The following is a 24,125-nucleotide window of genomic DNA, read 5'->3' as shown; positions in this document are numbered from 1 at the left end:
CAACAACTCCCAACTCTACTGGTCTCTCTGCTCCTGGTAACCTTTATCCTACTTTTTTGTGGTCATGAATTTGCATATTTTATCTGCTTCACATAAATGGGGTCATTTATCCTTTTGTGATTTATTTCACTGAACACACTTTCCAGAGTTCATCTATATTGTATCATAGAGTCTTGAAAAAATTAATGGATGCGTTTCAAAATATTTTTGCACCAAAGTAAGCATTCTTTAATTCCACAGGCTTTTTGAAGAACCCATATTATGTCAGAATTTCATTCCTTGTGGATCTGAATATTTCATTATGTATTTATTGTATTTTGTTAATCCATTCATCTGTTGATGGGCACTTTGGTTGATTACACTTTTTGGCTGTTAATGCCATTGTGACCATTGTTGTTCAAATACCTGTTTCAGTTCCAGTTTTCATTTCTTCTGAATATATACCTAGTAGAATTACTGGGTGATACAATAATTCTGTTTAATTTTGTTAGAAATTCTGAACTGTCTCATAGTTTACCAGCTGTGTATTGAGGTCCAATTTTTTCTACGTTCTTAGCAACATTTGATAATTTCTGTGTTTTAAAAAAGAAAAATAGCCGTCCTAGTGAGTGTGAAATGATGTCACCATGTTTGGTTTTGATTTTGTCTTTTCCTTGTGATTATGTGTGATTATGAGTGTATTCTATTACCATATCTTTGTTCTCTGAGGAACTACCCAAGATGTTGGTTCATTCTTATCTCAGGTTGTTTGGCCTTAGCTGTGCTGGGTTAGGTGACTTGGAGTCTCAGGGATGAGGAATCTGTCCTTGAAGCCTGTAGAAAGCTGGAGATGGTGAGATGACTGCAAGCTTCGGGATAGAGAACATTACATCTTAGGAGTGGAAAACTGAAGGTGCACAGCAGGAGAAACAGTGGGACAGGCTAAGAAGGGAAGACTAGGGGCAGAAGAGAAATGCCTTGACATAAATACGAACAGTTACGAAGAATATTGCACTTGGTGTTGAACAGCTGAAGGGTCCGAAGTCGAAATTTCTTCTCATTTTCTAGTACTAAAGAGCTGGGGGTGGAACATGAAGAAGGAGGAGAAAGTTTTGAAAATCTGTTTTGAGAATAGCGGAGATTACCTCAACCATAGTAGTAATATCTAATCTTGAATTTGTAATAGACTCATGGTTACAAACCAAGAAGGGAAAAAAAAGCAGCAAGAGGGTGTTTGGAGAAAGCAAGTGACACTGGAAAAAAAAAAAAAGGCATTGAAAAAGAATAATACAGTAGGAATGAGATAAAGGAAGATTTTAGTTGTAATAAAAGAGGCCGTAATTACAGCCCACAAAGTCAGGAAATTTAGGTCCACTGTTGTGGTGTAGGCTAAGCTGCTGTTTGCAGTAACTGCATCTCATGAGGGCACCAGTTCAAGCCCTGGCTGCTGTGCTTCCAATTCAGCTCTAATATTATGTGCCTGAAAATTCAGTGGGAGATGGCCCAAGTGCTTGGACCTCTGCACCCCTGTGGGAGAATGGATGAAACTCCTGGTTTCTGGCTTTAGCCTGGCCCGTTCCTAGCCATTGTGGTCATTTGGGGAGAAAGCCAGTGGATGGTAGTTTTATCACTGTCACTCTGCCTTTCAAACAATAAAAAGAAGAGTAAAAGAACACAGAATAGACATTATGCAGTTAATGAATAGGAGAGTCTCAAGAGATTTTAGAAATTGCAACATAAGTTACAGAAAAAATTTTTAAACTGATGCAGAAATTAGAAGAATTTAATGCTTTAACTATAAAGAAATATTAATTATTTGAGGATATATATAGGTTTACCTGATTAAACATGTTTGGAAATATCACACAGTTCTCCATAAATATGCACAATTTGTCAGTTAAAAATAATTAAAAGGTTATAATCAGGAAAATTTTGTAATTTAAAATACTTTATACATTGGGAAACTATAAGGTCCAATTTAAAACAGTAAAAATGCTAATTGTTGGTTATTTAACAGTTAATTTTAGGTAAGAAGTAATTGTTGGGGTGGGTGCTGAGCACAGTGGTTAAGTTGCTGCCTGATTACACCTGCATTCAGTATCAGATGCCTGGTTCAAGTCCCAGCTGCTCTGCTTTGACTCTCCATTCCTGCTGCTGCACACTCAGGGGCAGCATGTGACGGCCAAGTTCTTGGTTCCCAGTCACTCATATGTGAGACCTGCAGAGTTCATCCTCAGACTAGGTTACTGCCGACATTTGTGAAGTGAGCTAGTCCATGAAAGATATTCCTCTCTCCCTCTCTCTCCTTAAACTAAAGTGAACATAAATAAGTAATTGCTGAGACTGACATTGAAGGAGTTTTTTTCTTTTTAATTTTTATTTGAAAGGCAGATTTCTAGAGTGAAGGAGAGACAGAGAAATATCTTCCATCAGCTGATACACTCCCCAAATGGCCACATCGACCAGAGTTCAGCCTGTCTGAAGCCAGTTGCCAAAAGCCTCTTCTGGGCCTCCCACGTGAGTGCAGGATCACAAAGACTTAGGCCATCCTCCAGTCTTTTCCCAGCCTATAAGCAGGGAACTGGATGGGAAGTAGAGCAGGCAGGATGTGAACTGGTGCCGTATGGGATTCTGGTGCATGCAAGTAAAGGATTAGCTAATTTGAACCATCATGCTGACTCCATGAAGAAGCTTTTAAAGGTTTATTCCCACAACTATGGTGACTAAAAAGTCCCAGAATAAGCATCTGTAAGCTGAAGAACCAGGGAAGAGGGTAGTATGGTTTAGTTCAAAACCATAGGTCTCAGAGCCAGGAAAGTCAATGAGTTAATTCTCAGACTGAAACTAAAGGCCTGAGAACACAATGGGGTAAGAACAGCTGTGTAATCTGGAGTTATGGGGATTGGTGTCATAGCTCAGTAGGCTAATCCTCCACCCTGTGGTGCCAGCATTCCATATGTGCACTGGTTCATATTTCTAGCTTCTCCACTTCTGATCTAGCTCTCTCTATGGCCTGGGAAAACAGCGGAGGGTGACTCAAGTCCTCAGGGCCCTTGCGCCCACGTGGGAGACCTGGAAGAGGCTCCTGGCTCCTAGCATAAGATCAGATCAGCTCCAGGTGTTGCAGCCATTTGGAAAGTAAACCAGTGAATGGAAAGATCTTCTATTTTTCTCTCTGTAAATATTTCAAATAAAAATAATTAATTAAAAAAAAACTCTGGAGTTACGAAGTATAAGGGCAGAAGCAAGGTGTCCCAGCTCCAGAGGAGAGAACAGATTCATCCTGTGTTCTTCCTTTTTTGTTCCTTTTGGGTGTCCAGCTGATTGGATGGTGCCTGCCCACATTGAGGGTGCGTTACTCCCACTCATTCAACTGACTCAGACCAATCTCCTTCAAAAAACACAAAACTCCCCAAATAATGGCTTTGTCATCTGAGTTTTTTTTTTATTTGAAAAGCCAACTTACACACAGAGAGAGTGATCCTACATTTTCTGTATCCCCACATGGCTGCAATAGCCACAGGTGGACCAGGCCAAAGCCAAGGTCCTCTCCCAGGTCTCCTAAGTGGATGCAGGGACATGAGCATTTGAACCATCTTCTGTCTGCTCTCCCAGGTGTTTCACACTTGATCTTAGCCAAAAGGCCGAGAAGCAATCTCCCAGCTGTTTTAACAGAGAGTAAGATAGGAGATGGAGCAACAGGACCTATTTTCTGTGCCCATATGAGAATCTGCTGTCACAGGCAGAAGCTTAACGCACTACGCTAAATGCCGACCCCATCTCAGTATTTCTTAATCCAGTCAGTTTGACACCTAAAATCAACCATTACAAGCATCACACAAAGTACTTTCTCTGACTACAAAATGAAGTTAAGAATCAATAACAAATGAAACAGATTTAACAATGTACTTCCAAACATCCAATAAGATAAGAAATTACAAGGGAAACTGGAGAATACTTAAAGATGACTGGAAATGAAAACACCGTTGTAAAACCTGGACTAAGAGGACAATTTATGGCTATGACATTTATATTACTTGTTTTTTATTTTTAAAAGACTCATTTGTTTTTATTGGAAAGGCAGATTTACAGAGACAGACAGACAGAAAGATCTTGGATCCACTGGTTCACTCCCTAAGTGGCTGCAGCTGCCGGAGCTGAGCTCATCCTAAGCCAGGATCCAGGAGCTTCTTCCAGGTCTCCCATGTGGATGCAGGGTCCCAAGGCTTTGGGCTGTGCTTGACTGCTTTCCCACGTCATAAGCAGGGAGCCTGATGAGAAGTGGAACAACCAGAACATGAACTGGTGCCCATATGGGAAGCCGGTGCTTATAAGCCAAGGATTTAGCCACTGATGGACTGTGAAATTTATATTAATAAAAACCCATTATTACAACTGATGGACCAATAAAAATAAAGAACTGAGTTCAGAGCTAACAAAGTATTTAATAAACCATATAATTGCTAGGAATCCTAAATAGTGATTGATAAACTGATCTTAAAAACCATTTTAAATTATGTCTGGTCTGTGCTTAAATAGGATGTTTTAGGTTTTTTGTTTGAGTAAATTGTTTCTCTTTACAAAGCAAGTTTTACTGACCAAATGAACTAGATTTTCTGAAACGTTGGTTGCAAAATATCAAGTGATATTTATGTTAAACTATGTAATTTTATTTCAGGTTACAGTGTAGAATTGTGGAAGTCCTCCCTCCATCACATCAGAATGGTTTTGCCAATGGACATATTACCAGTGTAGATGGAGATACCATTGTCATCAGCGATAGTGATGATTCCGAATCACAAAGCTGTTCTTTTCAAAACAGGTAAATGAGTTTTGTTAACGTTTGAGTTTTCAGATTGGCTAATTGTATTCTATTGAAATGATGTCTTTCTTTACTCCAACCTTCGTTCTTTCCTTTACAATCATACTGTGATATACCACCCATCTAAATAATCTGGCTCAACAACTGATGGTAGAATTTCAGAATTGAAACTTGCTTAGTTAGATAATCAAGTGCTTAAGAGCAATTTAATTTAACCTTCATACAGTTATACTTTCCATTTTTGCTTATATGGAAAGAAATCATTCTATACTATTTTTTTTTTAGGATTTATTTAAAAATGAAAGGAGAGAGAGAGGATTTCTGTCTGCTGGTTCACTCCCCAAATGGCCACAATGGCCAGAACTGAGCTGATCCAAAGCTGGGAACCAGGGACTTCTTGCTGGTCTGCTACTTGGGTGCAGGGGCCAAGTACTTGGGGCATCCTCTGCTACTTTAGCAGTCTATAAGCAGGAAACTGGATTAGAAGTAGAGCAGGTGGGATACGAATGGCCCCTATTCTGTACTTGTAATATACTAACATTTATTTGCTTTATGGTACACATGGTTAAGAAATTCTTGGGCCCAGTGTGGTAGCCTAGTGGCTAAAGTCCTTGCATTGCACACACCTGGCACATTAGCATAGAGCTGGATCAAATGTAGAGCAGTCAAGACTAGGACTAGTGCCCATATGGAATGCTGACACCACCGGCAGGGTCTTTACCCTGTACACTATGGCTCCGGGTCTGGTATATTTGCAGGCTCAATTGAGACTGCACGTGATGAAAAATCCTTTTACCTGTTTGACCTCAGCATTCATCTCTGCTTTCAACAGTCATCTCTGTCAGTAATCCCTGTTGATTTTGTCAAACATTGTAACCTTTAAGTTGAGTTCATTTTTCATACTCACTCCTCTACTTTCACACATCTCTGCTTTCTGGAGCCATCTTTAATCTCTTGATTTGCTCCCCTTTATGCACCCCAAACTTTTGACTACCTCTCTAGTTACTTTGCTCTTGAAAAATTATCTTGCCAAGTTCTGTCTTGAAGAACCTGTAATTCAGGTTTTCATTCTGTGTGATGTAAGCTATTCTAGGTAGCAAGAAACAGCATTTGAAGTTGTTATAACTAGGCACTGGGCCAACTGCTATTTATGTGAAGAATATTATTATTCTTATTCAACGTGGAAGAACCTAACATTTAGAAGGTTAATTGACTTCACACAACATCATCAAATTAGTACTTTGCCTGACAGAATAAATGACTTTTATATTTTAAATTTTTAAAAAGATTTATTTATTTTTATTGCAAAGTCAGATATACAGAGAGGAGGAGAGACAGAGAGGAAGATCTTCCGTCCCATGATTCACTCCCCAAGTGACCACAACGGCCAATGCTGAGCCGATCCGAAGCCAGGAGCCAGGAACTTCTTCCAGGTCTCCCACACGGGTGCAGGGTCCCAAGGCTTTGGTCCATCCTCAACTGCCTTCCCAGGCCACAAACAGGGAGCTGGATGGGAAGTGGAGCTGCCAGGACTAGAACCAGCACCCATATGGGATTCAAATGCGTTCAAGGTGAGGACTTTAGTCACTAGGCCATGCCACCGGGCCCTTGACTTTTATTAACTTAAGTGAGTCAGTGGAATATGACACGATCCTGTATTATGTCTGTTGGTAGTCTCATTTTTTTCTATGATTATAACTAATAAACAGCAAAATAAACTGCTGTATCATGTGTTTTATCTTAAGTAAATACAGGGTTTGGATGCAAAGTCATTGGTATTATGTTAGTATATATTCTTCAACAGCTCTGTCAGTAATCCCTGTTGGATTTTGTTAAACATTGTAACCTTTAAGTTGAATTCAATTTTAATCAAAGAAGTGCACACACACACACACACACAGAAGTAAAAGTGAAAGCATGCATCCTAATGGGGTTCCATTCACCTGTGTGGGAGACATACATGCATTTCTAACTTCCTGCCTAGGCCTGGCCTAGCCCTGGCTGTTGTGGACAACTGGGTAATGACCCAGCAGATGGAATATACCTTTATCTTATCCTCCCTCTCCCTTTGTCATTCTTCTTTTCAAATGAATAAATCTTTTTTTTTATTACATTGCATTAGTTTTATAGGTGCTGGGATTGCCCCCACCACTCCCCAAACCCTCCCCCTGTGGTGGATTCCTCCACCTTGCTGTATTGCCACAGTTCAAGTTCAGTTGAGACAAATGAGTAAATCTTTTTAGGCAGCTTTATACATGGGTATTTATTGCCCCAGTTAAACTGTTGTTGGGAGACCTGGGTTTAGGTCTAGCGCAGTTTCCTTTGTGGGTTCCTGCGCAGGTGCACCCTGCAAGGCAGCAGTGATGACTCCAGTAGGGAGACCATGGAGTTCTCAGCTCCAGGCTTTGGCCTGCCAGGCATTTTGGGAGTGTATGAGCACATGAAATCTGTCTTCTTATCGCTCTCTCTTTTTCTACATCCTCCCTCCTCAAATCTTATCAGCCTTTCAAATAAAAAAAAAAATTGGAGCTTTATCTGGGGAGTGAGTTTTTAGCCTAGTGGATAAGATGCCTACTTCAACCAGTGGAGTACAAGAATTTGATTTCTGGCTCCATCATCCTAGTAGTGCAGGCCCCAGGGGCAGTGTGATTCCTCGGGCAATTAGGTTTGTGCCAACTACTTGAGGAGACTTGGATTGTATTCTGGCTCCCAACTTCGGCTATAGTAGTTTTTTGGAAAGTGACCCAGTCAATGATAATTTACTCAGTGCAGCTGGAAAAAATATATAGTTCATATATTTAAATCTGTTTCTTAAAAAAAAATAAATAAATCTGTTTCTTTTCATTTTACTTGAGCTGAACTGCCAGGCTGCACCAGGCCAAAGGCAGGAACCTGCACTCCATCTGGGTATCCCCTGAGTGTAAGAGACCCAAGCCCTTGGTCTTCAGCTGCTGCAGTCCCAGAGTGTGCATTTGCAGGAAGCTGTGTCTGAAGTAACTTCAGCCGTGCACTCTGGTAATGCAGCAGCATCTTAACCATGGAATCAAATGTCTACCCCTAAAAATCGTTTCTATTTTAAAGCTACTTTGTACTAAACTGTTTTTTTTTTTTTTTTAATTATTTATTATTTTGTTTACTTGAAGGGCTTCAGCTTTGCCAAGTCCTGGCCATTGGATATGTTAAATTTAGAATTATTTATGCATTGTAAGCAAACTTAATTTTTTTTAAGATTTACTTGTTTTTTATTGGAAAGGCGGATATGCAGAGAGAAGGGAAGATCTTCCATCCACTAATTCACTCCCCAAGTGGCCACAACGGCTAGAGCTGAGCCAGTCCGAAGTCAGGAGCAACAGGCTTCTTCTGGGTCTCCCACGCAGGTGCAGGATCCTAAGGCCTTGGGCCATCCTCTACTGCTTTCCCAGGCCACAAGCAGGGAGCTGAATGGGAAGTGGGACCACTGGGATTAGAACCGGCACCCATATGGGATTCTGGCGCATTCAAAGCAAGGACTTTAGCCGCGAGGCTACTGTGCCGGGCTCACAAATTTAAATTTTTAAAAAGATTTTTTTTTTAATTGGAAAGTCATATTTACTGAGAGAAGGTGAGACAGAGAAAGAGCTTGTATCCGCTAGTTCACTCCCCAGGTGGCCACAATGGCCAGAGCTGAGCTGATCCAAAGCCAGGATCCAGGAGCTTCTCCTGTATCTCCCATGTGGATGCAGGGTCCCAAGGGTTTGGACCGTTCTTGACTACCTTCTAGGGCCACAAGCAAGGAACTGGAAGGTAAATGAGCAGTCAGTATAAAAACTGGCATCCACATGGGATCCTGGCTCATCCAAGGCAAGAACTTTAGCCACTAGGCTACTGCACCTGGCCCGCAAATATAATTTTGACACTTGACTATTTGACTTATTCATCATACTAGCTAAGAATTTAAGCTGTATTTTAGAGATGATAATTCAAAATAAATTACATTAAACTGACAAGTAGGTTTTTAGACTTTTGTCTTTTGATCCCTCCTTTGATCATCGCATACATATCATGTATATGCTTTTCTTTAAATAAAAAAATCTTTTTTTCTAAATTTGTTTGAAAAGGAGAATGAGAGAGAGAGAGAGATCTGTTGATCTGTTCCAATCTATTGGATTGGAAGTGAGTTGCTGGAACACAAACCAGCACCCATATGGGGTGCTGCCATGCAGGTGGCAGCTTACCTCGCCTTGCAACACTGCTCGTCTCTGTGTATCTACTTTCGATGATCTTCCGTTAAAGTCTGCCCTTCAAGAACGAAGTTGCTGGTATTATACATCTGGCTATTGTTCTTCCTTTTCTCCATAAATTACTAGCTCATTGTAACTAGTCTGTTAGCAAGATGAATGAAATCTGAAAATTATGTTTGTTTGAGAAAGTGCTGGTATCATCTGGTCACTCCTCAAATCTTCCAGTGGTCTGGACACGGTTGGCCAAACTGGAAGCTATGACCTCAGTGCAGAACTCCCTCATGGGCTGCAGGATGCCAGTTACTTGATCCATCACTGGTTCCAGCTAGGGTCTGAATTAGTAGGATATTGAAATCAGTAGTGCTGGGCTCGGCAGCGTGGCCTAGTGGCTAAGGTCCTTGCCTTGATCCCATATGGCTGCTGGTTCTAATCCTGGCAGCTCCACTTCCTCTCTATCTCTCCTCCTCTCAGTATATCTGACTTTGTAATAAAAATAAAAAAATTAAAAAAAAAAAAAAAAAGAAATCAGTAGTGCTCTGATATGTGATGCAGGAATTTTAATTTATATCGTAACTGTTAAACTAAGCACTTGTTATTTTTAAAGAAGCCATCCAAATTGTTTTGATGTTTGTAGTCCCATGTTTGAAAATTTTAATGTGGGCCCGGTACAGTGAACTAGCAACTAAAGTCCTCGCCCTGAACACACCAGGATCCCATATGGGTGCTGGTTTGTGTCCTGGCAGCTCCACTTCCCATCCAGCTCCCTGCTTGTTGCCTGAGAAAGCAGTAGAGGATGGCCCAAAGCCTTGGGACCCTGCACCCGTGTGGGAGACCTGGAGGAGGCTCCTGGCTCCTGACTTCGGATCAGCACAGCACCAGTCATTGTGGTCACTTGGGGAGTGAATCATGGGATGGAAGATCTTCCTCTCTGCCTCTCCACCTCTCTGTACATCTGACTTTGCAATAAGAATAAATAAATTGGGCGCGGCGGTGTGGCCTAGTGGCTAAAGTCCTTGCCTTGAACGCGCCGGGATCCCATATGGGCACCGGTTCTAATCCTGGCAGCTCCACTTCCCATCCAGCTCCCTGCTTGTGGCCTGGGAAAGCAGTCGAGGACGGCCCAATGCATTGGGACCCTGCACCTGTGTGGGAGACCTGGAAGAGGTTCCTGGTTCCCGGCATCGGATTGGCGCAGCATCGGCCCGTTGCGGCTCACTTGGATCTTCCTCTCTGTCTCTCCTCCTCTTTATGTCTGACTTTGTAATAAAATGAATAAATCTTTAAAAAAAAAAAGAGAGAACTTCAAGCTCAGATGGTTACTCATAATGACTTTCTTAAGATTGACTTACCATGCTAGCCTTATTCCCACACATTAAAATTCTTTATTTTTAAAAAAGATTTATTCTTTTTTAAAAAGATTTATTTTTTTTTTTATTACAAAGTCAGATAAAAAGAGAGGAGGAGAAACAGAGAGGAATATCTTCCGTCCGATGGTTCACTCCCCAAGTGGCCGCAACGGCCAATGCTGAGCCGATCCAAAGCCAGGAACCTGGAACCTCTTCCAGGTCTCCCACACAGGTGCAGGGTCCCAAAGCTTTGGGCCATCCTCTACTGCTTTCCCAGGCCACAAGCAGGGAGCTGGATGGGAAGTGGAGCTGCTGGGATTAGAACCGGTGCTCATATGGGATCCCGGCGCGTTCAAGGCGAGGACTTTAGCCGCTAGGCCATGCCGCCGGGCCCTGAAGTTCTAATCATTTAATGGATTGTCACTGCAGAATAGTTGTAGAGACCATAACTTGATAATTTTCCTTAGAACAAACTTCTTGTATGGAAAATTATAGGGGCTTTTTGTTATTGTGTTTTCTCATTTTTGTTATTATCTAGAAAAATGTAAAGTTCTTTCTTCAGTATGTTCACATGTCCGTAAGATAGCAACAAAATGATTTTCATTACTATAAATAAAAGTAGGATTAAGCTTGATATATTTTCAGTGCTTACCTAAGCATAATGAAGCGTACATTTTAAAATTTTTAAAAATATTGTGAATAAGTACAGTGGTGCCTCCGTATCCAGGGGCGACTCATTCTAGTAATCCATATCCCACCTCATTCCCCATAGCAGTCAGAATCTGCAGATGCTAAAGTTCCCTATGTAAAATGGTATGGTATTTGCCTTTAACCTTGCCATAGTCTATTGTACTTAAATCATCACTAGATTATTTATAATACCCAATACAAGATAGGTATTATGTAAATAGGCCACATATTATAATATTTAGCGAATGCAAGAAAAACCATCTATAGATGTTCAGTATGTATTTTCCTCATTTTTAAAAATTTTAACTTTATTTTTAATATTATACATAGTTGAAAGGAATGTGTGTCCATGTGGGTCTCTGATTAGGAATGTGGAGGGTCAGGTATTTCAGTCTTTTTTTTTTCCTCCTGTGTCTGCACAGGGGGAAGAAAAGAGGGACTGCTCTTCCACTTTGCTGTTGTCATACAACATTAGCACCTGTAGAGACACCAATGTGGGGAAGAATGTTCTGAGGGTATCATTTGAATGGTTCTGATATTTATGAGACACTGTCAGCTTCATGTGCAAGGGCTGAGAATATCTCCAAGATCTGTTGGCTGACCAAGTCCACTTCATTTTGGCCAGGAAAACTGTCTTAACCTGTTCTGCTATCCATCATGTTCTCCGTATGCATCTGGGCGTGCTGTCCATTGAGCAAGCATCAGTAACTCAAGAGGCCTGGTCCCAATACATGGCATTCCAAGGTCAGACTACATATCTAGTGATTTTCCCTGTGGCTGAGATTTGAATTCAGTGGTCTAGTTGGGGAGTTCCCCAGTAAACTTCACCTGTGGTAACCCCATCTTGACTCATATGTGCCAGCCATTTCAGGGTCAGGTTTTGTCTGTTACTTGCACTAGCCAATGTACGTACCAGTGGATGCAGCTGTCTGGTCAGATGCCTCCAGGCTCTCTATTATCAGGAAACTTGAGCCCAGAGCCAGAACTGAGCATCAGTCCCAGATACCTGGATGAGTGACATGGATATCTCTCACTCCAAGATTTATTTATTTCATTTGAAAGTCAACATTGCAGAGAGAATGGGTGAGAGACAGCTCTTCAAACCACTAGTTCATTCCCCAAATGGCATAATGACCAGAGCCCGGCTGGTCTGAAGCTGGAAGTGAGGGCTTTTTTCAGGTCTCCCACATAGGTGCAGAACCCTAAGGCTTTGGTCCATCCTCTGCTATATTCGCAGGGAGTTGAATCAGTAAATGAAACAGCTAGAAATTGAATCAGAACCCATATGGGATGCTGGTGCTGCAGAGCATTACTCTGCTCACCACTGTGCCTGCCCTGGCTATTTTTTTTTTTTTAAGAACTATTTATTTATTTGAAAGTTACTCCTGATGACTGTTTCACTCCTCAGATGGTCACAACAGCCATGGCTGGACCAAGCCAAATCCAGGAGTTTTATCGAGGTATCCCATGTGGCTAACATACCCAAAGACTTGGGAGATCTGCTGCTTTCACAGGTATATTAGCAGGGAGCTGGGTTGGAAATGGAGCACAAGGACTCAAACTGGCACCTATAAGAGATGTCAGTGCCACAGGAGGCCTGTTTACGCACCATGCCATAAAGCCAGCCTTTGTGTATGGCTTCTAAGATCAGACAAGATCAGGCACATTCAGGGTGGTATGTCCTTAGATTCTCAGCAGCTTTTTAACCAGTGTTTGCTTTCTTGCCATATAGTCTAAGCAATCAGAGTTTCTTCTGCAGAAGAAGTTACACCATCATTATCCTATTATTTCGATCATCTGGTGCATCACTGCAGTGCAAAGGCCGCCGTAATCATGCCCTGCTGCTCAGACCAAATCATCTCCCCTCCCTGCTCATTCTGCTTCTTACACAAGCCCTGTGTGTGTTTTTTTACTTCGGGGCCTTTGGCCTTCACATGTTCTTTTCACTTTTTAAACTCATTTCCTGAAGTTTTTCTAATGAACTGTTCTCTCCCTGCCCCCAATCTCTGTTTCAGTATCTACTTCTTGGAAGACCTACCAGGGCAGTTTCTGAGAACATATAAAAGAGTGGCTGTCCCACTCAGCAGTCTCTTCTTCTTTTTTTTTTTTAATATTTATTTATTTTTATTGGAAAGGCAGATATACATAGAGGAGGAGAAACAGAGAGGAAGATCATCCGTCCGATGGTTCACTCCCCAAGTGAGCACGACGGCCCTAGCTGAGCCAATCCGAAGCCAGGAGCCAGGAGCTCTTCCGGGTCTCCCATGTGGGTGCTGGTCCCAAGGATTTGGCCTTCCTCAGCTGCTGTGCCACACCACAAGCAGGGAGCTGAATGGGGAAGCAGGGCCGCCGGAATTAGAACCGGCGACCATATGGGATCCCAGAACATGCAAGGCAAGGACTTTAACCGCTGCAATATCATGCCAGGCCCTCAGCAGTCTCTTCATTGCACTTATCACCTATCCCGTTTTCTCTTGTTTTTTGTACTTTTGGTACTTTCCTGTTGTATGGATAGCATTTGCCTGCAGTATCCGTACTTTGTATGTTTGTAACTATGAATGAATGAATATATCCTCAAGGGAAGAAAAGGTGACAAGTTGGGGATGTGAATCCTCTTTGGCAATTAAAAAACTTTATTATCTCCACTTTTATTTATGATTAAATAGCTGTGAAGAAGAAATTTATTTTTAAGATTTATTTTTTTTTTTATTGCAAAATCAGAGATATACAGAGAGGAGGAGAGACAGAGAAGAAGATCTTCTGTCCCATGATTCACTCCCCAAGTGGCCGCAACAGCCGGTGCTGTGCCAATCTGAAGCCAGGAGCCAGGAACTTCCTCCAGGTCTCCCACACGGGTGCAGGGTCCCAAAGCTTTTTTGCCGTCCTCGACTGCTTTTCCCAGGCCACAAGCAGGGAGCTGGATGGGAAGTGGAGCTGCCGGGATTAGAACTAGCGTCCATATGGGATCCTGGTGTGTCAAGGCTAGGACTTTAGTTGCTAAGCCACCTCGCCAGGCCCAAGAAGGAAATTTCAAAGCAAAATGCAGGAAACTTTTTTGTTGTTATTTAAATAAATATAGCAACTTAAACTGTGTATTCTGATGAGTCATATCTGGTTACTTTCTTCAGCCAGGGAAAATTTACTGAATGAGTAATTAAAATACCTATGTAAAATAAAACTATGTTTTATATTATCTGGATAACTGTATGGAGGTAATTTACAAAAATTCCGGTTAAATTAAAAATACACAAGATTTTGTTGTAGTATCTTCTAAGAAACTGAAGTTTCTGTTTATAATCTGGTTTCCACATTGTTAACTGATTCATGTCTTGTCTCTTTTTAGGAAAAAAAAAGGTGCAATTGATCCTTTATTATTGAAGTATAAGGTGCAACCCACTAAAAAGGAATTATACGAATCTGCTATTGTTAAGGCAACACAAATCAGGTATAATCCAGTATCATAATTATGACAATTTAAAGGAGAATATTTAATGTAAGATTAATGTGGTTTGATGTAGAGCAAGTGAATAGTGTAAGAGTTGCATCCCTTGTTTAAAGTAATGGTGTATGCTTATCAGCTGTTGAAATGATCATCTTGAGGCCCTTGTTCAGGCTAGTAAATAATTCCAAACAGTCTTCTCTCTAGAGAATTAAAAAGGATGTAACTCATGAAATGATTCTTATGGCGTAACTCAGTTTTGAATGCTGAAGAATTTGATGGTGCTTTCAGTATGTCACCTTTTTGGCAGTTTATCCGTTCAGTCTGTTGCTGTTCTTAAGAACGTTCAAAAGTGAATATTTTAAAATTCTCCTTTTAGAGAATTTCTCCTTCTATTTAGAGGAGAGAGAGACAATGAGTGGTAGGCATATAAAGAAACTGACTGCCATCTACATAGATGTTCTGGGAAAATCCCTTTGTTTAATTTCTGAAAGTAAGTTGACATTTTTAGCCACCTTTTAACTTTGCCAGCAAATAGCCAGTCCTGCATTGAATTTGTTGTAAAGATAATGTTTACTTACTCTTCACTCCCCAGTGACTGTAATCCTAACCCTAGGCCAAATTGGGGTTTCATTCAAATCTCCCATGTGGGTACTGAACTCCAGGCCAGCATCGGCTGTCTTCCCAGGTGCATTAAGTGGAAGCTGTATGGAAAGTGGAGCAGCTGGGACTCAACACTGACACCCATATAAGATTCTTGCACTGTAGCTGGTGGCCTCACCTGCTATACCATGATACTGGCCACTTAACGATGCTTTTTAAAATACTTCTTCATAGCTCAGCACTAGTGGCTAAATCCTCGCCTTGCATCCACTCAGATCCCATATGGGTGCTGGTTCATGGCCCATGTGCTCCACTTCCCATCCAGCTCCCTGCTTGTGGCCTGGGAAAGCAGTAGAGGATTGCCAAATGTATTGGGACCTTGTTCCTGTGTTTGAGACCTGGAAATGCTCCTATTTCTTGGCTTTAGATTGGCTCAGCTCTAGTTGTTGCTGCCACTTGGAGAGTGAACCAGCGAATGGAAGAGATTTCCTTCTGTCTCTTCCCTTTGTAAATCTGCCTTTCCAAATAAATAAATAAAAATATTTTAGAAAAACAAACACCAGGGCTCGCCCGGTCCTAATCTTTGTGGCCATTTGCGTAGTGAATCAGCAGAAGGAAAAACTCTCTGTGTCTGTCTCTCTGGATGTCTCTCTGGATCTCCCTCTTTCTCTGTAACTAATTTCAACATAGGAATAAAGAAATCTTAAAATAATCCCATTCTTTTAATAAATAAATAGTAATACCTCTAAAAAAATAATGCTTATATGTTAGAATAACTCACTGCTAAGTAGAACTTGCTGTGGTAACAAACATTATGTTTGTACTGCCCAGCATGATAGCCGATTGCCACTTGCAGCTGTTGGGCACTTGCAATGTGGCAAGGAAGGATGAGCTGATTTTTACAAAGTGTGACTAAGCCACCAGCTAGGATAGTGCAGTCTTCTGGGACTTGGTATTTATTCAACAGTCAACAGATGAATCACCTTTTCTTTGCTAGATTTTGCATGCTACTGAAATAAAGCAGTGAGCCAGAGTCCTTCCTCTCAGGTTATTTACATTCCAGCCAAAGAATACACATTAGAGGGTGGAAAGAGGGAACTACATTACAAAAATTCTTTATTATTTCTTCACTCAAGTTTTCCCAGGTGCATTAACTGGAAAGTGGAGCAGCCAGGATATCATTCATGAAAGGAATAAATTGAATTCATTTGAAATATTTGTGTAGCTTTTTAATTCATTTTGCTTATGGTGTTGTTTGTTGCTGTTGTGGCACACTGGTTTTGAAATGAAGACCACCAGCTCTGCTTTCAGACCAGGGATGTTCTCCCCAAGAAACTGTTGAATTTATCTAGACAATAAGACGCTGGACTCTATGCATGGTACATGCTGGCAATGAATGAATCATGACTGGATTTAAACTGTACTACTGCAATAATGTAGAGGAACCCAACATGGGGGGAGGGGTTGGGGGAATTCCAGAGCCTATGAAACGGCGTCATAAAAGGAAATTTTTAAAAATAAAAGAAAGAAATGAAGAGCAAAGGAGCATCAAAGCATGTATATATTTTTTCTTTTTTGTTTTTTACATTTTATTATTATTATCATTTTATGATACAATTCCATAGTCTCCTGGCATTTCCCTTATCCCCTCCCCAATAATTCCCTCCCCCCCACCTAGTTCCTATATATCATTACTAAAATGCAGTTCTTCATATATGTCCATCATTGCGGGCATGGACAATGGCAGAGAGTCCAGAATCCTATTGTCAAGATATAGTGAACAGTTTCATTGTAAGTCCATCTTTGTCTGGAAGTAGAAATGCATACTACATTGTATCCTCACATCTGGATGTTAGTCTCCATTTTACAGCTACTGTACATCCCCTTAAATGAAAAGTCATAATACAAAATCAACAATAGAAAGAAAAATAGAAATTTACAATGCCATGAAGTTAAATGACATGTTACTGGATATGACAGTGTCCATTACACAACTACTATACATCCCCTTAAATGAAAAGCCACAAAACAAAATCAACATCAGGGAGAAAAAAGAAATTAACAACACCATGACATTAAATACCATGCTACTAAATGACTAATGTGTAGCTGAAGAAATGAAAATCAAGAACCTTCTTGAAGAAAATGATTGCCACAGTATGATCTACGAGTCATTGAATGATTTAATCAGAAGAAAGTGTTTTGAAGAGATGAAACTAATAGAAAACAACAAAACCCATGCGATACAGTTTCCACTGATTTTTTTGGTGAAGTGTGTCTCTTCTAGACAGCAAATAGATGTGTTTTGTTTTTTAAATCCAGTCTACTAATCTATGACATTTGATTGAGTTTAAGTCAATGACTTCCAAGGTTAATATGTATGGGTGGTACTTTGGTCCTGTCATTTTAGGAATGGATTCTTCATTGGATTAGTCTTCTGTTATCATTTTACTGGGATGTTCTTCCCATTTGCCTTTGGTTTTGTTGGGTGCTATTCCTCTTCTCTGTCAAGAGAACATCTTGAAGTATCATTTGTAGGGCAGGTGTGGAAGAGGCATATTCTTTTAACTTTTCTTTACTGTAGAAGAAGTTTATTTCATTTTCAAAGACAAAAGAAAGCTTTGCTGGATATGTTACCTAGGCCGACAATTTTTTTCTGTTAGAATCTGGAATATGTCACTCCATTCTCTTCTTGCCTGTAGAGTTTCCTGTGAGAGATCTCCTGTGAGTTTAATTGGCATTCCTTTATATGTCAATTGATTTTTTCACATGCACATTTAAGGATCTTTTCCTTATGTTCAATTGAAGAGAGCTTGAAAATCATGTGTCTTGGTGAAGATTGCTTTTGATCAAGCCTGTTGGGACTTCTGTGCCCCTCCTGGATCTTGTTTCCCAATTCTTTCTCTAGATTAGGGAAATTTTCCTTTATGAACTCATTAAATACATTTGCAAATTCAGCTTCTCTTTCTGCACCTTCTGGGACTCCCATAACTCTTAGATTTGGCCTCTTAATAGTGTCTTTCAATTCTTGAATACTTTTTTTGGCCTGATCCAGCTCTGCTTCCAGCTTTTTGTTTGCTTCCCCTTGGTGACAGGAAATGTCTTCCAATTCTGAGATTCTTTCTTCTGCTTGCTTAATTCTATTTTGGAGACTCTCCATTGTACTTTTTTTTTTTTTTAAAGATTTATTCATTTCATTACAGCCAGATATACACAGAGGAGGAGAGACAGAGAGGAAGATCTTCCGTCCGATGATTCACTCCCCAAGTGAGCCGCAACGGGCCGATGCTGTGCCAATCCGATGCCGGGAACCTGGAACCTCTTCCGGGTCTCCCACGCGGGTGCAGTGTCCAATGCATTGGGCCGTCCTCGACTGCTTTCCCAGGCCACAAGCAGGGAGCTGGGTGGGAAGTGGAGCTGCCGGGATTAGAACCGGCGCCCATATGGGATCCCGGGGCGTGTGCAAGGCGAGGACTTTAGCCACTAGGCCACGCTGCCGGGCCCTCTCCATTGTACTTTTAATTTGCTCTACTGTGTTCTTAATTTCTGATGTATCAGCCTTGATTTGCTTTATTGCTTCCTTAAATTCTTTGAACTCTTGTATGTGCTTCTCGTTGTTGATCAGAAGCTTTAAAGTGAGTCTTATGGATCCTGTGTCCCCCATTTTTTGATGTCTTCCTCAGTTAACTCTGAGGTTGGCACAGGGTTTTGTTCCTTTGCAGGGGAGTTTTCAGTAATATTCATTGTGCTTTTGTCTCTTCTTTTGCTGTTGGTCTTTGTACTCTTGGTTAGCAGAGTCTTCTCCTTGGGGAAGGTTTCTAAGCTTGTCACCCACACGTCTACAATGCGATTTCATTTATTGCGGTTGGTACACAACTCTTTGCTTGCAGCCACTTGTGCCACAACCTCCAGCAAGTTCCAGGTCTAGATTCTTCTATTAGATTTCCATCGTGGTCTCCATAGCCCCGGCTCCTAACTCACCACTCTCCACCTCCTATGATACCGTGCTGAGGCTGCACCATTGTCTCTTGAACCTTTCTCCCACTTCCAGTTGGAGCAGGTTCCAGGATTAGAGAGACACCAGGTGTCCTATATAGCTAGGTTGTTGGTGGTGCTGATCTTGCCGGAACCTGTCTGACATTAGGTCTGGGTGCCACACATACCTATTTTGACCCGTACGATGCCACAGCCGGTATTATTTTCCTGCGGGACCAGTGCAATCCACGGAACTCAGTTAATTCTCGTGAGCTCAGCACATGCGCAGTTCACTGTTGTCTCCTGCAGTCCTAAAGCTATTGCCACAGTGTACAAACTGGCACCTTGCATACCACTACTAGAGTTCTTGATCTGCTGGCCATCAGGTCTTAGGGCTACCCAGACCTGTCTTGGGTGGAACCTGTAGAATGCCACGTTGCTGCAGTTCACTGAATCAGAAATGAGTTCACTCCCAGCTTAGCGTATGTTCAGTCCTTTGCCTTGCCTTTGTCTCCTTACGGAAAATGGCGCCCAGTTCAGCTCTAGGGGGCTGACCGGGCTGTGAAATCCACCCTGTTCTCGCACTGTCCATCTGGGATCTGCTGCTCTATCTCTGCTCCTCATCAAATCAAACGGACCAGCAGGATGGACAGTTCTTTGTCTGGGTTCACTTTCCAAGCTCCCAGTGAAAGTCCCTTCCCACCTGGTTTCTGGTGGAGTTCCGGGCTGCTGGTGGTGTTCAGATTGCTGTTAGCTGAATGCTGCTGAGGTATCAGTCACTGCAATGCCACACCGTTGTGTCCGCTGCTTTCCTGTGTCTGTCAGTCTCCAGGTACCCCTCTGCTGTTGTTCTGTCTTTTCCTATTTCCTGGAATATGTCCTCTCTGCTTCATCCTGATTAAATGTTTTTCCATCTGTTTCAATGTGTCCTTACCCTATTCTGCCATCTTGGATTCAAAGCATATGTATTTTACAATTTATGTTTTAATTCTCTTTAATTTTTATCCCACTGCTTTGTTGGCTACTAAGTAAGATTTAAATACAGTTGTTTTAGAGTTTGTTAAGGTCTTATGTTCAAACATGTTACAGTATGCATTTGAAAGGTTATTTACTCCTTTATGACTACTGATTTTAATTTTTTTAAGATTTATTTTTATTGGAAAAACAGATTTACAGAGAGAAGGAGAGATAGAGAGAAAGATCTTCCATCTGCAGGTTCACTCCCTAAAGGACTGCAACAGCCAGAGCTGAGCTGATTTGAAGCCAGGAGCTTCTTCCAGGTCTCCCACATGGATTTAGAGTCCCAACTTTGGCCCATCCTCAACTGCTTTCCCAGGATGTAAGGGAACTGAATGGAAAATAGAGCAGCCACATAAACTGGTGCTCATATGGGATCCCAGCAATGCAAGGAGAGGATTTAGCCACTAGGCTTTCACAGAGGGATCTGATTTTAGTTTTTGAGATAATTTTTTAAATATTTTGTTTTTACTGGAAAGGCAGATTTACAGAGAGGAAAAGAGACAGAAAAATCTTCATTCACTGGTTCACTAGCCAACGTGGCCACAGTATCTGGAGCCGAGCTGTTCTTCAGCAGGAGCTTCTTCCTGGTCTCCCATAATGGTTCAAGGTCCCAAGGCTGTGGGGTATCCTCTCCTGCTTTCCCAGACCACAGACAGGAAGCTGGATGGAAGTAGAGCAGCCAGGATATGAACCAGCACCCATATGGGATCATGGTGCATGCGAAGCAAGGATTTAGCTACTAGGTTATCACACTGGGTTCTTTAAGAGAATTTTAATGCTGATAATTGTAGGAGTGATCTTTTCGTTTTATAAGGCTTATTTCTTATAATTTATTTTATTTCTGAATATCTCCTAACCAGAAAATGTGTATTCTCTTTTTACAGTAAATTCACTCAAATACATCTTCCTACATAATTTCCTGCATAATTGGCTTCATATAAAGTTTCTCGTAACTTGTACATAAATCAGAAAATTAAATATCCTTTATTTCTTGAGCTTAAAATTCAGATTATACATTTGCTGAAATTATGAAGTTTGAATTGAATTCTCTGATACTAATACTAACTCTTCTTCCTACTGGCAGCCGGAGGAAACACCTATTTTCTCGTGATAAACTAAAGCTTTTTCTGAAGCAACACTGTGAATCACAAGATGGAATCATTAAAGTTAAGGTAATCAGAATAGTGAAGTAGTTTGTTGGAAGAAAAAAGAGAAATGGGCATAAGTATATTGTTGAAATATTGTAGAACTGTATATCAAAGATAGTTCAAATTCTTATCTGTATCCAATTTTTAGTACTCATAAAAAAATATTTATTGGGCTCCAATGTGATGGCTCAGTTTACTGATCTCCCTACAAGAGGTAGGATCCTGAATAGATACTGGGTCATGTCCCAGCTGCCCACTTCCCATCTAGCTCCCTGCTTATGGCCTAGAAAACAGTAGATTCCCTAAAACCTTGGTACCCTGCACCTGCATGAGAGACCTGAAAGAAGCTCCTGGTTCCTGGCTTCACAACAACTCAGCCCTGGATGGGACCAGGGCTTCTGGCAGTAGAAGCAGCGCCCATATGGGATCCTGCTGCATTCAAGGCTAGGACTTTAGCCACTAGGCCACCGTGCTGGGACCAAAATAAATAAGTCTTAAGAAAAAAAAAATGTAGTGGGTAAAGCTGTTGCCTGCATCACCGACATCCCATATTGGAATCAATTCTAGTCCCAGTTGCCCTGCTCCAGACCAGCTCCCTGTGGAAGATGACTTAAATGCTTGAGTGCCTGTCAACAGGTGGGAGATGAATAGGAAACTCCTGGCTGCTGACTTCAACTTGACCCAGCTCTGGCTTAACTCTGCCTTTCAAATAAATAAAATATGTGTTGAATTAAATACTATTTTACAATTGCTTGAATTGCTAAGAAATTCATTCACTGCCTTTTTTTTTCCTTAAAAGATGACCAACCAGTACAGATGAGAATATAATAACTTTGAAAAAACATGAGGAGTGGGCATTGAGCACGGTGGTTAAGACACCAGTTGGAATATCTGCATTCCATATTGGATTGTCTGGGTTCAACTCTCAGCTCTACTTTCAATTTCCAACTTTCTGCTAATGTGTACCCTAGGATGCAGCAGATGACAGATGAAGTGTTTGGCTGCTCTTGCTTGGGAGACATGAATAGTGTTTGTGATGTGTGGCTTTGGTCTGACCCACCCTCAGCTATTGGGGGACATTTGAGCAGTGAGCTAATGAATGGGAGTTCTCTCCATGTCTCTGTGCCTCACCCTAAAATGGGTTCTACTAGATAAGAGAACACTGTATATTAATAGGAAGAACATTGTATACCATTATTTCACAGTTACATTTTACTTGATAGCTGTTTGAAACTAAAAGCAGCTTGTTTTGTTTTCAAGATTGATTTATCTGAAAGGCAGAGTAACACAGAGGGTGCAATAGAAAGATCTGGTTAGTGCAGTGCTTTCCCAGGTGCACTAACAACCTGGATCAGAAGCAGAACAGCTGGGAGTTGGGTCAGCAACATTCTGAAATGCGATTTCACAGTTGCAAGCAGCAGCTTAACCTTACTGTGCCACAACATCAGCTTTTAAAACTAGATTTTTAGTTTTTCTGTTTTTCACAAGGTAACCTTTTTAAATTTAATAGCCAGAGTCTTATTGGCTCCACTAAATAAACCATTCCACAAATAAAAAGATATAATCCAGCAGGAAAATAGACAAGGGCTGTACAAAAACTAGATTTCTAAGATATGAAGTATTTAGTTCATATTAAAGATAGAAAACATGAGGTAGTGCATGCACAGTTGTGTAGCAAGCCAAGCCTTTGCCTACAGCGCCAGCATCCTATACGGGCACTGCTTCAAGTCCTTGCTGGTCTGCATCTGATCCAGTTCCCTGCTTGTGGCCTGGGAAGGAAGCAGAGGATGGCTCATGTCTTTGGGATTCTGCACCGATATCAGGGACCATAAGAGTAAATGATTATTGTGGATCATTTTAAAATAAAATTATCAGGGCATTGTGTCGTGGTGGGTAAGGCTGCCTGCAACATCAGCATACCATATAATTTGAGTCTCAGATTCTCTAGCTCTTTGTTTGCAAAAGCAGCAGAAAGTGATCCAAGTGGTTGGTCCCCTGCCACCCTTTTGGGATCAGAAGATGCTGCTGTATCAGGCTGACCCAGTCCCAGCCGTTGCATTCATCTGGGGAGTGAACTAGTGGATCAAAGCTCTGTCTCTCCACTGTCACTGTAACTTTCAAATAATAAATAAATATTTCTTTAAAAAATGAAAACATTCAAACAGTGAAAAAAATAATGGAAAAAAATACAGTTAGAGGGAAATACCAATATAATAAAAATAAATAAAAATGAAAACAGTGGGTTTGTGATATTAAATATGGGTTTTTTTCCTTTTAATATTTTACTGGAAACGCAAAATTACAAAAAGAGAAAAACAGAGATGGCCAACAGCAGCCAGAACTGGGCCAGTCCAAAGCCAAGAGCTTGTTCCAGGTCTCCCATGTGGGCTCAGGGGCCCAAAGACATGGGCCATCTTCCACTGTTTTCCAAGGCCGTTAGCAGGGAAGTGGATATAAAAAATAGAGCACCTAGACCCAGTGGCTTGGCCTAGTGGCTAACGTCCTCGCCTTGAACGCACCAGGATCCCATATGGGCGCCAGTTCTAATCCCGGCAGCTCCACTTCCCATCCAGCTCCCTGCTTGTGGCCTGGGAAAGCAGTTGAGGACGACCCAAAGCTTTGGGACCCTGAACCCACGTGGGAAACCCGGAAGAGGTTCCTGGTTCCCGGCTTCAGATCGGCACAGCTCCGGCCGTTGCGGCTCACTTGGGGAGTGAATCATCGGACAGATCTTCCTCTCTGTCTCTCCTCCTCTCTGTATATCTGACTTTGTAATAAAAATAAATAAATCTTTAAAAAAAAATAGAGCACCTGAGACTTGAACTGGTGCCCATATTAGATGCCAGTACCACAGACAGCAGCTTTACCTGCTATACCATAGTA

The 24,125-nt window shown here is 41.4% G+C and overlaps 1 protein-coding gene across 4 annotated transcripts in view; it reads left to right on the top strand.

The window, feature by feature from the left end:
• Nucleotides 1-24,125, top strand: part of BAZ1A (bromodomain adjacent to zinc finger domain 1A) — a 93,853-nt gene that overhangs the window by 28,241 nt on the left and 41,487 nt on the right. For all 4 annotated transcript variants that reach the window (XM_058666337.1, XM_058666335.1, XM_058666336.1 and 1 more), the window contains exons 3-5: nucleotides 4,658-4,801; nucleotides 14,401-14,502; nucleotides 21,179-21,266. In XM_058666337.1, the coding sequence (XP_058522320.1) occupies nucleotides 4,658-4,801; nucleotides 14,401-14,502; nucleotides 21,179-21,266 (334 nt within the window). The remainder of the gene's footprint in view (nucleotides 1-4,657; nucleotides 4,802-14,400; nucleotides 14,503-21,178; nucleotides 21,267-24,125) is intronic.

This window comes from Ochotona princeps, chromosome 6 (genome assembly GCF_030435755.1).
Source record: "Ochotona princeps isolate mOchPri1 chromosome 6, mOchPri1.hap1, whole genome shotgun sequence".
Lineage (NCBI taxonomy): Eukaryota > Metazoa > Chordata > Mammalia > Lagomorpha > Ochotonidae > Ochotona > Ochotona princeps.
The sequence above is the reverse complement of the archived record's forward strand: the minus strand, read 5'-3'. Positions and strand labels throughout refer to the sequence as shown.